Consider the following 17,748-nt stretch of genomic DNA (forward strand, 5'->3'; position numbering starts at 1 on the left):
GTCTACATATTCAGGTGACACATGAAGAAACAATAGCCCTTTACATCTTTCAGCTGTGTGGCTTCCAAATACACACATACAACATCTAGTGGTGAACTTTAGTAATACTTTCATGACCACACAAGTACAATAAGTACAGACTTTTGCGAAGGGTGTATCTAACTGTAACACCCATAGTAGGACACCACAATAAGACATATTTTTCCCCCAAAAGTGGGTGGAAAAACTCAATGATTCTTTTTCTCCAAGTTTTCCTCCCTTTTACTACGGTCTGTTCTCAGATTGAGCAGCAGGCACTTCTGGTCTGGGAGAGGAGAGATTGTATGACAGAAGACAAGTGACGGGCACTAAAGCAGTGGCCGCCGACAGATCTCCGCAGCTGCTGCAGGACATCTACACACAAACTCCTGCAGCAGTTGTGGAGATCTGTTGGTGGCTACTGTTTCAGTGCCTGTCACTTGTCTTCTCTCTTCTCTCGTATCTGTGCAAACAGCTCTCTTTCCTCTCGCAGACTGAAAATGCCTGCTGCTCATTACTCATAACATCTACTGGTCTGTGGAATCCCTCCTCCCCTCCCTCAATGAACTGTAGAAGGATTCTTTTATATGGTTTAAAAATGGAAAATAAAGAGTGAAAAAAAATGAACTGTAGAAGGGTATTTGGTATTAATAAATACATTAATATTGATGTCAAAAATATAATTTTCTTCTATTAATCCTTTCTTTTATGAATATACAGCTATTTAATAAAAAAAAATGTTAACCTATGTACTTACCAGATTTTGGGTAGGTGACAAGAAACACATCGCTGTCCCTAATTTCCATGTGTTCTATAGCATCTATGATTTCAGGTGATGTTAAACCAACCTCAAGGTATATGCCTTTATGTTTAAAAGACAAGGCATCCAGGGCTTTCTGTAATGTATCCGCTTCCATTATTGCTTCTTCAAACCTAAAAATGCATAAATTGTATATATTTGTTAGTAAAGGTCATAAACAACAGAGATAAAAACATTTTTTGTATTACCTGTTAGAGATAACGCAGTGTCTCTGATTGGATGAAGTGGTAATAATGAGCAGAAAAATTCAGATCATGTGTGTTTATATGAAACAGATTTAACCTTTAAACTTGCAGTTCTTGGAACAATGTGATGGTGTTCTGTTCTTTTCATATAAATGTGCAGGTTCGTTGAGGAGAAATCTATTAATTAATAATCACTTTTGAACTGAAAATCTCCATCATTGCAGGTGAGGTAGAACAAAAACTACCGTACTTACTACTGTACACCATAATAATTTCAGAACCTTTTGAGGTGGCAGAGAAGACGTTAGCCCATTCAGGTGCCGGTGTAACAGGCCAGAGTATACCCCCAGCCCAGACTATACCCGGGGTTAAAATTGCCTAGGCTAGATTATACCCGGGGTATATTTGTCTGTTGAGCTAAGTGAGAAAATGGCTGATGTAAATCTTAAAAATCTAAACACATCCTTTTTGTGGCTGATAAGGATGGCACATTTTTTTGGCTAATAAGGAGATTTTGTGCACTTCATAAATATCTGTACAGGATTTATTAAGGGTTTTGCGCTATTTTACATCAGTTTCCGCCGCCTGCGCCTATTTTCAATGTTTGCACTGGAAGGGGATGTGGTTTTCTATTAAATACTTTTTTCAATAGATTTATCATGTGCAAATTTTAGTTTTTTGTGCAAAATCCTCCTTTAGCGTAGCTTTTTGGCCAAGCTGTTTTAGGTTTGGTTCACACTGCGTTTTTCAGTCTGTTTTTTTTTTCCTATCCATTTTGTGCAAAAGCGTTTGTACACAAGTGTTTGTGCGCCTCCATTTTGATCAGTTTTTCCATTAAAGTGACACTGTCACCCCCTTTTTGCATTATGACATCTCTACACAGGTGTAAAGGGTAAATTTTTCAGTTTTCTTACCTTTTTTTTATATCATACATTATGGTGCTTGTTCAAGTAACAAGTGATCTTTTATTATCTGCAGATTGTGCCACCTGGGCGGAGCTAAGTGGCTCTTCGGATGAGAATGGCACCGTAGGCACCGCCCCTGTGACGTCATTGCTGTCTAGGCCCCACCCCCTCGATGGCCATGGCAATGGGCCAGCCCAGAGGTCTAGGCCCCACCACCTCTAGGTGGGCTCATACAAATGACTGCCGAGGGGATGGGGCCTATGCACCGATTAAGTCGTGGAGGAGCGAGGCCAGTGGTGGCGATGTGGGCGGGGCTAAGTGGCGTTGTGGTCTTGAAGCTTCACCCAGGTGGCACCATCATTCAGTGATAAAAAGCAGTTTTTACTGGACCAAGTACCAAAAAATTTATAATAAAGTAAGGTATGAAAACTGCAGAATTTATGCTTTACAGCTGTGTAGGGAAGTCCTCATACAGAAAGGGGATGACATTGTCATTTTAACTCTTTAATCAAAAAAGAATCAAAAAACGGATCAAAATAAATCCGTTTTTTTTTTAGCATACACAAAAAAACTTAGTTGATCGTTTTTTTGTGTACGCTGAAAAAAGATGCGTTTTGATTTGTTTTTCAATCCATTTTTTTGAAAATGATGAAAAAGAAAAACGGACTGCAAAAAACCCAATGTGAACCGAGCCTTAGGCATAAATTGTGCAATAAATTATGCAAGATGTATCAAGGCACCTGTGTCTAATGATGATTTTTGTGTATGCCATAAAAAGCTCTTCCTGCCCCCAAAAAATAGTGCAGAATGCACTGATGGGACAGCGCCATCTACTGTCAGTTTAATGTAAGCGCCGTACTGTATTTCCCAACAAGAGGAAACAGCTGTGTATCTGAGTGACCCCTGACCCCCCCCTGAAACTGCCCGGAGCTGAGGATTCTCCGCTCCGGGCAGTTTAACCCGTTAAATGCCGCTGTCAAACCATGACAGCGGCATCTAACGGGTTCCGGTCGGCGTGTGGGTCACTTACAAGATCGCGATGTCCCGCGGCGCCGTCCGGTCCTCCGATGTCTCCATGGTGATCCCGGGGTCCTAATGAAGGTCCCCGGGGTCACCATGGAGATGCCTCCTGCTGACAGGGGTGGCTGTGGCTATTGCCTGTCAGCATGAGGCATGATACAATACATTGCAGTACATCAGGTACTACAATGTATTGTATCAGTGATCTAAGTATTTTACACTAGTGTACAGTAATGTACACTAGTGTAAAAGTAAAAAAAAGGGAAAAAAAAAAATGTGCACCAAACACAACACAACACTTTTTTTCTTTTTCATTGACTAACACATGGTGTGATCCGGATTCTAAAGTTTATCAGTGACTCGCTGCATTAACTTGCAAGCTACTTTCATGTTTGCTTAAGGCTTTTTGTTTATGAATTGACTAATACCTTGTGTGTGTTCTGAAGTACACCGTTTATTGGTAAAGGGCTACATTAACTTGTAATTTACTGTGGCAAGTTTGTAAGGTTGCTGACTTATTAGCAATAAAAATGCCAGAAAAAGTGAACAAAGAAACGGCAGCCCGAATGGAAAAAATGTTTGGGTCACCGGTGGCTGGCACCAAGGGCAAAGCGTGTGGAAAAAGTGGAAATGAAAGCGGGTTAGAGGGAGTAGAGAAATCTATGGTTACTGAGAAAGATGGCCAGGAACCACCGGCCTGGTTGGGTGATATCCTAGCAGGGATTAACAAATGTAATAGTGAGGGGGGGGGGGGGGGGAGAATGGGGGGAGGGGCGGGAGGGATAGGAGGTGGAGGGTAGGGGATCCGAGGGTTTTTGTTCTTTTTGAGTATTTTCTTTTTTCTTCCCTGTTCCAAAGCTTAAATTACTATGGGTGGCATGTAATTCCCCCCCCCCCTTAATGCAGGTAAAACTACTGGTGTGGAATGTCCGAGGAGTAGCTGATAAAGTGAAAAGGTTGGCAGTGATGAATATTTTTAAAAAACACCTCCCTTGTTTGGTGTGTTTGGTGGAAACTCACTTAGTTAAAGACACGGTCAATTTTCTGAGCAAGAGTTGGTAGTCTAGTCAATACCATTCTGTTTTTTCAGGTTATGCACGTGGGGTTTCAGTATTAATACATAAGAGTGTGGAATGGGAACCTTTTGAGCAGAAAATTGACAGTGAGGGGCGTTTTGTGTTTCTTTATGGTAGACTGGGATTTACTAAGTGTATTCTGGCATTTATATATATTCCCCCCGTTTCAACACGGATGTTCTTAAGTTACTTTTTGCTTATAGTCAAGATAAAGCGGAGTGTCCTCTACTAGTGATGGGAGATCTTAATGCGGTAATGGATGAGAGTAGGGACAGGCTGAGGGCTTCCGGAGGTGGGGGACCCCATGGGGGTTCCCCCCTTCCGGAGTTTTTAGGGAATTGGGGTTGAGGGATTTGTGCAGGGAAATGTATTCAGATAAGAGATCCTTCTCCTATTGGAATTGACATGGCGTTGATGAACAATCTAATGGTTCTGTTGGTTAAAGACATTAAGTATCTGAAGAGATGTTTGTCAGATCACGCACCGGTTTTGTTAGAAATGCACGCCCCTAGAGGGAAAAAAGGGAATATAACACGTATTAATGCACATTGGGTTAGTTTAATTCACGAGAAAGATAAAGTTAAAGAGGACATTAAGTTTATTTGGGAAATCAATTGTGGCACTTCATCAAAAAGGGTAGTTTGGGACACGATAAAAGCTGTTATAAGGGGGAGGTACTTTGGGATAATTTGTGGGATGAAGAGAGGGTTCTGCAAATTAGAAAGAGAATTGACTAATAAGAATTAAGTATTATTGACTAATAACTATTAAGAATCAACAGGAGAAGAGAGACATAGCTGCTATTAGGTGTAGGGATGGAAGGGTTACCAATCAGACGGATTTAATTTTGGAGGATTTTGGGTTTACTATGCTAATTTATACACAACAGAATCTACACACTCAACTGAAGATTTGAGAATTTACCTGGATAATATTAGTTTTCCCAGAATTAATGATACACAGAGGGCTGAGTTGGATGCTCCCATCACGAAGGTTGAGTTAGGCATTGGATGCCACTACAGGGAATTCTGCCCCGAGGGGAGACGGTCTGCCTTACGAAATACACTCACCGGCCACTTTATTAGGTACACCTGTCCAACGGCACGTTACCACTTAATTTCTAATCAGCCAATCACATGGCGGCAACTCAGTGCATTTAGGCATGTAGACATGGTCAAGACAATCTCCTGCAGTTCAAACCGAGCATCAGTATGGGGAAGAAAGGTGATTTGAGTGCTTTTGAACCTGGCATGGTTGTTGGTGCCAGAAGGGCTGGTCTGAGTATTTCAGAAACTGCTGATCTACTGGGACTTTCACGCACAACCATCTCTAGGGTTTACAGAGAATGGTCCGAAAAAGAAAAAACATCCAGTGAGCGGCAGTTCTGTGGGCGGAAATGCCTTGTTGATGCCAGAGGTCAGAGGAGAATGGGCAGACTGGTTTGAGCTGATAGAAAGGCAACAGTGACTCAAATAGCCAACCGTTACAACCAAGGTAGGCAGAAGAGCATCTATGAACGCACAGTACGTCGAACTTTGAGGTAGATGGGCTACAGCAGCAGAAGACCACCCGTTACTAGCATGGTGTACCTAATAAAGTGGCCGGTGAGTGTATATAGGGTTCATAGAGAAGTATTGCTGTCGGGACTGCAGCAGGTTTTAAAGGGAGGCAGAGGAGGGAGGCAGCATGCCCAGATCTATGGGGGAAGCCACTATTGTGTTGCTACCAAAAGCTGGTAAGGATAGGTTAGAGGTTGGGTCGTATAGGCCGATCTTACTGCTTAATATAGATGCTAAATTATATGCTAAGGTTTTGGCCATGCGTCTGGGTAAGGGCCTCAGTGTTTGTTAACGGGGTTCTGTCTGCCTCTTTTGGGCTTAGTAGAGGGACGAGGAAGGGTTGTCCCCTGTCCCCCCTCCTCTTCGCTCTGGGAGTGGAGCCCCTAGCTATAAAAATCAGAGCATATTCACGGATTGAGGGGTTTGGCGTAAAAGGAGGGGCAGATAAGATCTCTCTATACACTGATGATTTGTTGCTGTTCCTTAAAGAGCCGGACAATTCCATACCAGTGGTGATGAGCTTGGTGCAAGAGATGGGTGGATTCTCAGGGTTGAAAATCAACTGGACAAAGTCGGTGTTGATGCCTTTGGAACAGGGAAGTAATTTATTCTTTCCAGCACTACGGGTTTTGGGTGAGGGGGAAAGTTTTTCTTATTTGGGGATAAATGTTTCCAGGAGAATTGAAGATTTCCATGACCTCAATACAATGGGTTGTGTTAAAGAGTTAGAGAGTAAGGTGAATATATGGCAAAATCTCCCCATCTCCAGAGCTGACAGAATAGTTCTGCTGAGATCGGTCTTTCTTCCTAAACTTTTATATATCTTTTGTGCTTCCCCGCTTTGGTTAGAAAATGAGCTTTTTAAAAGGATTAGGGCATTGTTTAACTCTTTAATTTGGGGACGGAAGAGGATCCGCATGAAGTTGGAAAGGATGTGTCTCCCAGTTGAAAGAAGGGAATTGAATGTACCGGATGTCAGTCTGTACTTCCATGCGTCGCAATTTTTTTGGTTGTTAAGATGGGAGAGTAGTGTTTTTTTAGCAGGTTGGGGAGGTATAACAATAGGGGGAGAGGGATATTTTTTGCGTACTGGAATCTGGGTTGTTGGAAGAGAATGAATGGAAAGGATGTAGTATGGTGGTTTTGTTGGTAAAAGTTTGGAAGAACATGAAAAGTTTGTTTGGAATGGAGGGTTTGTTGGAGTTTGCACCCCTGTGGGATAATAACAACCTTAGTGAAGTTAAAAAAATAGGGACGCAGAAAACTCTGAAGGAAGCTGGGATAGTATGTGTGAGGGATATTTGGGGTATGAATGGGATTAAAAGTTGGGAGAGATTGCAGTATGAATTTAATGTAGGGCATAAGGGTTGGTTTGAGTACGTAAGAGTGAGATGTGGAATGAGCCTTGCGGGGAAGCTTAAGGTCTATGGGAGTAATGGGGGGAAAGTGATGATTGTACTTTGGGGTTTTGTAATTGGTGTATTGTTTGTTCATTTGTAATGTAATAAAAAAAAAATACATTAATATTGATGTCAAAAATATAATTTTCTTCTATTAATCTTTTCTTTTATGAATATACAGCTATTTAATAAAAAAAAATGTTAATTTATGAACTTCCCAGATTTTGGGTAGGTGACAAGAAACACATCGCTGTCCCTAATTTCCATGTGTTCTATAGCATCTATGATTTCAGGTGATGTTAAACCAACCTCAAGGTATATGCCTTTATGTTTGAAAGACAAGGCATCCAGGGCTTTCTGTAATGTATCCGCTTCCATTATTGCTTCTTCAAACCTAAAAATGCATAAATTGTATATATTTGCTAGTAAAGGTCATAAACAACAGAGATAAAAACATTGTTTTGTATTACCTGTTAGAGATACCGCAGTGTCTCTGATTGGATGAAGTGGTAATAATGAGCAGAAAAATTCAGATCGTGTGTGTTTATATGAAACTGATTAAACCTTTAAACTTGCAGTTCTTGGAACAATGTGATGGTGTTCTGTTCTTTTCATATAAATGTGCAGGTTCGTTGAGGAGAAATCTATTAATTAATAATCACTTTTGAACTGAAACTGAAATTTACACACACTGCAGGTGAGGTAGAACAACAACTACTGTACTTACTACTGTACACCATTAATAATTTCAGAACCTTTTGAGGTGGCAGAGAAGACGTTAGCCCATTCAGGTGTCGGTGTAACAGGCCAGAGTATACCCTCAGCCCAGACTATACCCGGGGTAAAATTGCCTAGGCTAGATTATACCCGGGGTATATTTGTCTGTTGAGCTAAGTGAGAAAATGGCTGATGTAAATCTTAAAAATCTAAACACATCCTTTTTGTGGCTGATAAGGATGGCACATTTTTTTGGCTACTAAGGAGATTTTGTGCACTTCATAAATATCTGTACAGGATTTATTAAGGGTTTTGCGCTATTTTAGATCAGTTTCCGCCGCCTGCGCCTATTTTCAATGTTTGCACTGGAAGGGGGTGTTGTTTTCTACTACATAGTTTTTTCAATAGATTTATCATGTGCAAATTTTAGTTTTTTGTGCAAAATCCTCCTTTAGCGTAGCTGTTTGGCCAAGCTGTTTTAGGTTTGGTTCACACTGCGTTTTTCAGTCTGTTTTTTTTTTCCTATCCATTTTTTGCAAAAGCATTTGTACACAAGCGTTTGTACACAAGCGTTTGTGTGCCTCTGTTTTGATCAGTTTTTCCATTAAAGTGACACTGTCACCCCTTTTTGCATTATGACTTCTCTACACAGGTGTAAAGGGTAAATTTTGCAGTTTTCCTACCTTTTTTTTATATCATACATTATGGTGCTTGTTCAAGTAACAAGTGATCTTTTATTATCTGCAGATTGTGCCACCTGGGCGGGGCTAAGTGGCTCTTCGGATTAGTAAGGTATGAAAACTGCAGAATTTAGGCTGTGTAGAGAAGTCCTCATACAGAAAGGGGATGACAGTGTCATTTTAACCCCCATAATAAAAAAAGAATAAAAAAAAAGGATCAAAATAAATCCGTTTTTTTTTGCATACACAAAAAAACTTAGTTGATCCCGTTTTTGTTTATGCTAAAAAAAGATGCGTTTGGATTCGTTTTTCAATCCTTTTTTTTTTGTTTGACAAAAATGATGGAAAAAAAAACGGACTGCAAAAAACCCAGCGTAAACTGAGCCTTAGGCATAAATTGTGCAATAAACTATGCAAGATGTATCAAGGCACCTGTGTCTAATGATGACGTTTGCGTAGCCCATAAAAAGCAGCTCCGGCTAAAAAAATAGTGCAGATGATGCACTGATGGGACAGTGCCATCTACTGTCAGTTCAATGTAAGCACTGTACTGTACTGTATTTCCCAACAACAGGAAACAGCTGTGTATCCGGGGGAAAAAAAAAAGATCTGCGCACTTTTCAACAAATTAGAGATAAAGTGAGAAAACAGTAAAGTGATAACATTATGACCTGGAGAGATATATTCTGGCCTAGGCTATTTTTCCCCCCTGTAATAGAATATATCCCAGAACTGAGAAAAACTGTCACATGGAGGGTTATAGTCTGGCCTAGACTGGTTTACACCCCCAAATATAGAGTCTATCCCCCGGGGTATACTGTGGCCTGGGCTAGACCATACCCAGGTTTATAGTATGGCCTAGACTAGTTTTCACCACTGGGTATGAAAATATATCCCCTGGGGTATACTGGGGCCTGGGACAGGGGTGAGAAAACAAGCAAAGTAATAATATTATGGCCCGGAGGGCTATAGTATGGCCTAGGCTGTTTTACACCCCAGGTATAAAGTTTATCCTCTGGAGTAATGGCCTAAGCTATTTTATACCCGGGAGTATAGTTTGTATAGTTTATTGTTTATAGTTAGGCTATTTTATACTCCGAGGTATACTCTGGCCTAGGCCATTTTATACCCCAGGGTATGAAATAGCCTCGGCCAAACTATACCCCTCTGGGCCAGAATATACCCCAGGGTATACTCTGCCCTAGGCTATTTTATACCCCGTGATATACTCCAGCCTAGGTCAAACTATACCCGGGTATACTCTGGATGGGGGTTAATCTGGCCTGCTACACCGGGACATGAGTACAAACACAACCATCGATTGACACCTCTTCCATTTGTTAGGCCCTATTCACACATCCTGTTCCTGTCCGCAATTGCGGATCCGCAGAAAAATAGGACCAATGTATTTCAATGGACCCATACACACATCCGTGTTGTGTACTGGGCTGCAATCCGTTCAGCAAAAAAAAAAGGACAGGCCCTAGTACGGACAGTAACTGACACACCCAATACAACTCTATGGGGTCCGTATTTTACGGATGCAATACGGATGAAAATTTGCGGATTGCTTACGGATTCAAAATTGCGGATTGGAAAATATACTGACGTGTGAATAGACCCTTAATGCTGCTCTTAGCCCCAGATTCTAACTTTTTATAAACGATCCCAGTTTTACATCCACCTGGGAAACAACATCTCCCAGCATGCTATGGCCTTCATTATGTTTATGGAGATTTTTTTAGCAGCTGGGGGCCTGCTTTTAGCAATTTTCATATCTGTTTTGGGTCTGTATCTTGCCATTAGCGGTGAGTTGTTGCATTTTTTGGTGTTGTTGTAAATTATGGGGGAGATTTATCAAAGGGTGTAAAATTTAGACTGGTGCAAACTGCCCACAGCAACCAATCACAGCTCAGCTTTCCTTTCAGCACTGCCTAAAACTGAGCTGTGATTGGTTGCTGTGGGCAGTTTGCACTAGTCTAAATTTTACACCCTTTGATAAATCTCCCCCTATGTGTCCATGACATGTCAAAAGTAACACCGTGTGTTGTACTTGTTTGTCTATTTTCATGGTTGTGTGATTAAAAGGGAACTCCGGTTAAGAAAGATTTAACCCTGTTCAATCCCCACCTAAAATCTAAGCTTGTTTGTAGTAGGTTTCTATTACATGAAATAGGACATTTGTCTGCAGCACATCCTGACTCACCCTGAAGCTGCAGAAAACCCTCACTTCCTGGTGTCCCATCCTCTGTCCTCCCCCTCCCAGAGACAGACAGAGGTTACATGATTTTTGTCTCTTCTGTTGCCAGGCAAGCAACAGGAGAGACGCTTGCACTTTGACAGCTCCTTTAACCCCTTTACATCAGCTATACATGTATATACATTCCTACTGTCAATGCCCAGTGCAAAAAGAATGTATAAATGTTTCTGACATGGAGTTTTATTGTGTGAGGGGCGGATTTAGTGTGATCAACCCCATACCCATTAATGTGCCAGGAGCTGGTGATAATGGCAGACAACAGTGATTACACAGCTGCCTGCTATTTACCCCTAATGGTGCGATTACACGAAACGATAATTGGCCCGATCGAACGATTAACGATCTTACACATTGGTTAAATCGGCGAACGACTGTTCACACGGAACGATCTGCGAATTTTTGTGAACGACGATTTGATAACATGTTGAAAGATCAAAATAAACGATTTCTCGTTCGTCGTTTGATCGTTCGCTGCGTTTACACGTACGATTATCGTTCGAATTCGATCGTTATCGCGCAAATTCGCACGATAATAGTTACATGTAAACGCACCTTAAAACACCATGATCTATAGCGATCACAGCGTAGAGTGCCAATAATACTGATCAATGTTATGCAATGGCATAGCATTCAAAAGTATATGCAATCTAATGATTGCATATATAAGTCCCCACGGTGAATGTGTAAACAAAAGTTGGGGAGAAAAGGTGCAAGATAGCTGATTTTTTTAAATTATGTCATTAATAAAAAGTCATCAAAAAATTTATTTTACACCACTATGATACCAATAAGAATAAAGAATCAATTTTTGGTTATGAAGAGGTTAAAGAATCACTGTCATTTTTTAACATGTGATATAGACATTAAAAGTTTTGATTGGTCAGGGTTTGTGTGCTCAAATCCTCAACAATCGCTAGAATGAGCGCAGAGAGCACTCAGCTAAGCACACTTCTTGCAGCTCTCTCCTTAATGCAGGTGATGGATTTATAGTAAGCCGATTACACAGGCCGATTATCATCAATAAATCTTCCTTAAGGGTGCCTTCACACCTATCGTATCGCAGTAGAAAATCCGCTGCAGATCCGCAGCGGATTTGACAGTGCATATTTAATGCTGTGTTCATTCATTTAGTTAAATCTGCTGCGGATCTGCAGCGGATTTTCTACTGCGATACGGTAGGTGTGAAGGCACCCTTACCGGATATTATGCCAGTGTAATGGTCAGTTTACACGGAGCGATTATTCGCCCAATTAATTGTTTGACGATTTTGAAGCGACAATTTGATTTGTATAACGATCAGCGTTTATATGAAGCGAAAAATCGTTGAAAAAATAGTTTTTGCGATTGTTTTAAGATCGCTTCAGCCCCTCTCACACATAGAGTTAATCTGTAAAAAACTGGACGAAGCGATCTGTGAATTTTCTGCAAACGACCAACGATGATTTGAGAACATGTTGAAAAACCAAGATGAACGATTTCTCGCTCGTCGCTTGGTCGTTTGCTGTGTTTACAGGAGCCGATTATTAACTATCAGAGGGGAATTAAAGGGATTATTGTATGAAAAGTTCTGGAACTCTCTCATAGTTGCAGCTCTTTCCAGTATCTCTGCTGTCTGTCAGGGAATAGAGTACACGTACTCATAGCAAACCCTCAGCTGTGAGAAACATCAAAGGATTTCATTTAATTTGCTTAAAAATAAAACAGCATCACTCCAGGTGGTATTGCAGCTCAGCCCCAGAGAAGAGACTAGAGGGAGCTGCAATATCGGGTGTCACCTGTGCACAGGGGGGTGCATGCTGTGTGCTGAAGGAAAGCAGCCATGTTTCTCTAATGCTGTACAATCCTCCTAATGTCTGAGATCCCCAACCACATCAGTGTCCGCATAACACTATGGAGGTCGGTAAGGTGGAGATACTGATGGGGGTCTGGAAGGAGACAGGAGGAGGCACAGAGGATGACATGGTGAGGGGGACCCAGATAATGCCATGGCCACACTTCAAGGAGAGTGCACTCTGACCACTCTGCAAGGAGAGAGTCCGTATCTGTGGTGGGCGCCAGGGGCGGGGCTTATCGTTGGGAGGTGGAGCTTATCACCCCAAAACAACCACTCGGAGGGTAAGCGGATAGCTAGGGGGGCGCTCTGGCAGACAGATAGAACGTCTATCTGCCAGAGCAATTAGATGTGCAGCTGTCTGCCAGAGCGCCCCCCCCCAGCTAGCCAGGAGTGATGCGCCCTGTGCAACCGTACAGGTTGCACACCCCAAAGGCCGGCCCTGCTGGACATCAGTCACTGTCATTATTTATACTGACTGCAAAGAATGTGTAGCATACCACTACTATCCAATATATGGTCAATGTATAGGGGGACACTGCCTGCGTGTAGTATAGGATTTCAGGATTTACACTTTATAAAATACACACACAAAAGTGGCTTGATTAACCCCTGGTTATACTCACTGATATACCTTTTTAAAAAAGCCTATATAAGCCTGGTACTTACGGCATAACTCTTTTGGGAATATACTGTATAACAAAACCATAAAAATATGTGTAACTTATATAGCATTTATTGGCTTTTCACACAGGACCCCCCTTCTTGTAATAGTAGATAAATCACCACTAATCAGATGTTGTGTGAGCATGATAAAGATATATACAGAGGAGGCATTTAGTTTCCCCCCCCCCCTTTTATTAGCGTGTGTATATATCTGTATATATACTGTATATTTTTCTGTAGCTTTGTTGTTATTGCAGATAAGAAGGGCTTAGGCACATTGCCCATTTTTGTCTGTCCAACCTTGGACATTTACTTCAAGGTTATTATAAAGAGGAAAAAAAAAACTCTATGATGCATTTTCTTCATTTAGGTCCCACAAAAACTTGATTGGCAGATCTCCCATCTTCTCTTTGTAAACTTTATCAAGCATCTCACTTTGTGCCACTGTCATGTGGTTTTTCCAGTCACCAACAATCCCTGGTAAAGAATATAGAGAAAAGCTGAGCCATTGTATTTAGGTTCACTGAACAGTGTGGTTAAGAATATGTAAAAAAAAATCTGAGTATGCATCATTGTGTATGTACATCTATTTCTAGTTGTTTCCAATAAAAGTTATTACAAAATTCTATTATTTAATTGAATAATATATAGGTGTTAGAGATGAGCGAACCGGGTTCGGGTTCGAGTCCATCCGAACCTGATCGTTCGGCATTTGATTAGCGGTGGCTGCTGAACTTGGATAAAGCTCTAAGGTTGTCTGGAAAACATGGATACAGCCAATCACTATATCCATGTTTTCCACATAACCTTAGTGCTTTATCCAAGTTTAGCAGCCACGGCTAATCAAATGCCGAAAGTTCGGGTTCGGATCGACACGAGCATGCTCAAGGTTCGCTCATCTCTAATAGGTATATAAGATATCAAATGTGAAAGTATAGAGTGGAGTGGCACGAGCTGGCAAACGCTAACACACGTTATCACCTTCTACCTATAAACAAGGACCAATAAGGAACTACAGGGCATAGATGTAGAGGATTAAAGGGGTAAGCGCTGTTAAAGGGGAACTCCGGGTAGAGGTAAAAAAAAATAAAACTTCTGCAGAAGCATATAACAATACTTACCTATCTATCCCAGTTTTGAAACTACCAAAAATCCATTTGTTTTGGGGGGTTTTGTTCTGTGTTTCTGTATTTCCTGGTTGAGCAGATGTACTCAGTAGTACAGGTTCCAGAATGCATTGCTGTCCCTCAGCTGTTCCATCACAGTCCTCCACCCTGCCTATTCCCCGCCCAAAGCTGTTGCAGAACATCTAGGCCGGGCCGTATTACCAGCTGCTGCTGCCCTAGGCACTAAACCTGAAGACGCCCCATCTTAGGGACCGTGGGGGGGGGGGGGGGGGGAGTGGTTTCGGAAACACATTTTTCATGGTTTTTAACTGCTTGAAACATATACAAATTCCCACATTGAATCAATGATTAGAGCCATCTGCATATTGTTTGAGGGAATTCTCACCACAGGATTGGTAAATAGGTAGGTAATAGCTCCAGACGTCACATTTAACACTGCCACACCAGACCTAAACAATACCTCCATACTGTGACTAAGTAACACGGCCACACCAGACCTGACCAATACCACCATAACCCCCCTCCCCCCTCAAAAAGACACCAGATTTACTGGCAAGTCTGAACTGGAGGTGGTAGATTCAAAAAATAAAAACAAAAAAAAAGTTTGTTTTCTTTCTCCTGCTCCCTGGTGTTGCCCCCCTGAAAGGTGCTGCCCTAGGCACCGGACCACGGGTGCCTAGTGGTAAATACGGCCCTGCATCTAGGCTGTGTTCACACATTGCAGTTTCATTGTTTTACTGAATTATTTGCAGTACTTTATTATTTCATTGTGGTCCCACTTGCACAGCGCAGTATTCTCTACCTGTAATGCTGATATTGGAATAAAGCAAAGAACTTTTTAAATTACTTTTTTTTTTCTTTTCCTTTCCACACACATATTATGATCAAGCATCTTTTATCTTTGAAGTTGATTCCCACAAAAAGGACTTTATTCGATCCTATCTTCCATGGGATATACTGTTTATGCCTTGTTTTTTGTCCAGGTGGGATTGGCAGTGCCGGGTCTTATCCGCTGTTTAGCATTATCTAATTGTGTTACTGCATCATTTTTGTGCAGATACTGCACTACTGCATTGACACTCCAACGTGTGTGAACACAGCCCTAATTTCTCTGTAGACTTTTGCACAGCGAAGTTCAAACACCTGCTTCTGGCCGGTCAGAGATGGTGAATGACGCCCTGCCCCCTCTCTGCATCATCAGCCTGTGCCTAGCATACAGACACAATTAGAGATAAGCGAACCGGGTTCGGGTACGAGTCCATCCGAACCAGAACGTTCTGCATTTGAATAGCTGGGGCTGCTGAACTTGGATAAAGCTCTAAGGTTGTCTGGAAAACATGGATACAGCCATTGACTAATGTATATCCATGTTTTCCACATAGCCTTAGGGCTTTATCCAACTTGCCGAACGTTCGGTTTCGGATGGACTCGAGCATGCTCAAGGTTCGCTCATCTCAAGACAAAATGTGAGACAGAGGCATGGAAAATTTGTCTCCTAAGGTGGGAGAGCAGTGGGAGCTGGAGACAATGTGGATTGGCACAGAGGCCATTTTTCTTCACTTCCTGGATGTCGATCAGCTACCAGTGTGGCAGAACCGCACAGATATGGTAATACATTGTAAAGACACATCTATATAACTTTTAATGTACTTTTAATAGAAAACAAGTTTTCCTTATCTGGAGTTCCCCTTTAATTCTGCTAACCTTCAGACAATTCCTTTAATTTTACCTTACCTTTACGTAGGAAATCTCCTTTACTTTGATCTAAAACGTCATTTGAAAGAAATTTATAATTAGCAACAGGATCGTGTTTCATGTTTGTAAAAGTTGCTCTTTCCACCACGGTGTCTATTGCTTCCTCATCCAGGTTGATGGCCACAAATTTGCATATTTTCTTCACAGCAGATCGAAGGTCCTGAGACAGGAATAAAACAATAACTACACAACCCACAAGAATGGGATTCAACAGAGCTTAAAGGGGTTGTCTGGGGAGCAGAAGAGGTCTTACCTGGTATGCTGCCCAACACTAGCTTCCTTCTCCTGAGATGAGAGGGGTGAGTGTAAGTCATGATTTTTGTGCAAAGCCATTTCCATTATGTATGCACAATGTTGTGATGACATTTTGCAGCTATTGGACATGGTTTTACCTGCACCTAGGGATCGTAACTGAAATCCCCTCCTCTTATCTTGGCAGATACAGTCTACTTTCAGACATGCAGAGTAGAATTCCCATACAGTGTGCGCCTTAGTGGTTTGCATTCTGGGATTTGAAGTCTTTACACCACTGCGTAAAAGTAAAGGTCTCTATACACTTTAGACTATTGTCAGCTGAATAAGCAACTCACAGGGTGGGTTAGGCCATCAATCTAATGTGTATAGGGTCATGCCAAACAACCACTTACAGATGATTTGCCATCATGACCCTGTGTTCAGAGAGATAAGAAGAAGTACTGCTCTCCCTGCGGCTTACCCCTTCCCATAGTGAACACAGCATCACTTGGCCATGCTGAAGGCTCTTGTGTGTGTGTGTGTGTGTGTATGTGTGTGTGTGTGTGTGTGTGTGTGTGTGTGTGTGTGTGTAGGACAGGTGGCAGGCAAGAGAGATAACTGACAGACGATTGTTTAGCCGTCAGTTATTGCAGGTGTATGCAGATTGCTTTCTACCCCGCCTGCTTGTTTTGTGTATATTTACTTATGACAGCATATTTTTGTGCCAATGTTGCTACAGCAACAGTGAAAAGAAAACATGCTGTCATAAGTAAATATACACAAAACAAGCAGGCGGGGTAAAAAGCAATCGGCATATATGGGGATCGCATTTATGGAAAGCTAGCATTCAGAAAACTAACCGTATGCAATCAGCCAAATCCAATGGCTGTAAAGTTTTACTGGACACCAGTAAACACCATTTGGTCTCAACAAATTCAACCAAATATCTCTTTTGGCCATAAAATCTGTACACAAATGTAAAATACAACTGGGTTCCATACATGTAATCTACTACTACATTATCTACATCTCTTTTATCATCAACCAAAACAATTATTACCTTTTTCATTTCCTCATAAGTCACAAAAAGTATGTTGAAATCTTCTTTATGCGTATACCAGCCCCTCACATGATCAAACCACGAACAGCTGCCAACTGTAAAATAAAATGAATTTGATCTTTTTACAATTTTTAAATATATAGAAAGTTCAAAACATTGTGAATGGCTATCGCTTTATAGCACTGCATGGTTTTAAAGGGAAACTAACAGCAGGTTAGAAGCATCTAACCTGCTGATATGTCTCTATAGTGCACGTGGCACTGAGAATAAGGGTTATTTTTTTTTCCACCTTGATCATCAGCTGCATTTTTTTGATATTTGTAGTTTAACCCCTTCCGCTGTATAAGATTATTTGGCAAATTTTTAATTTCTCACGTTCAAAATATCATAACTATCAAACAGTGGCTGTGCCTGGACATTGCTTCAGACACTGTT

General features: G+C 41.4%; 2 protein-coding genes across 4 annotated transcripts in view; both read right to left on the reverse strand.

The window, feature by feature from the left end:
- Positions 1-3,009, reverse strand: part of LOC138795583 (amine sulfotransferase-like) — an 84,704-nt gene extending 81,695 nt beyond the window's left edge. Inside the window, exons 1-2 of the mRNA XM_069974874.1 lie at positions 2,959-3,009; positions 776-951 (exon numbers count right to left, since the gene is read on the reverse strand). Of these exons, the coding sequence (XP_069830975.1) occupies positions 776-951; positions 2,959-3,005 (223 nt within the window). The 5' untranslated portion in view covers positions 3,006-3,009. The remainder of the gene's footprint in view (positions 1-775; positions 952-2,958) is intronic.
- Positions 3,010-13,325: 10,316 nt separating this feature from the next.
- LOC138795585 (amine sulfotransferase-like) overlaps positions 13,326-17,748 on the reverse strand; it is a 30,649-nt gene continuing 26,226 nt past the window's right edge. For all 3 annotated transcript variants that reach the window (XM_069974878.1, XM_069974880.1, XM_069974879.1), the window contains exons 5-7: positions 17,314-17,408; positions 15,999-16,179; positions 13,326-13,614 (exon numbers count right to left, since the gene is read on the reverse strand). In XM_069974878.1, coding sequence (XP_069830979.1) covers positions 13,484-13,614; positions 15,999-16,179; positions 17,314-17,408 — 407 coding nt within the window. In that variant the 3' untranslated portion in view covers positions 13,326-13,483. The remainder of the gene's footprint in view (positions 13,615-15,998; positions 16,180-17,313; positions 17,409-17,748) is intronic.

Source organism: Dendropsophus ebraccatus, chromosome 6, assembly GCF_027789765.1.
Source record: "Dendropsophus ebraccatus isolate aDenEbr1 chromosome 6, aDenEbr1.pat, whole genome shotgun sequence".
NCBI lineage: Eukaryota > Metazoa > Chordata > Amphibia > Anura > Hylidae > Dendropsophus > Dendropsophus ebraccatus.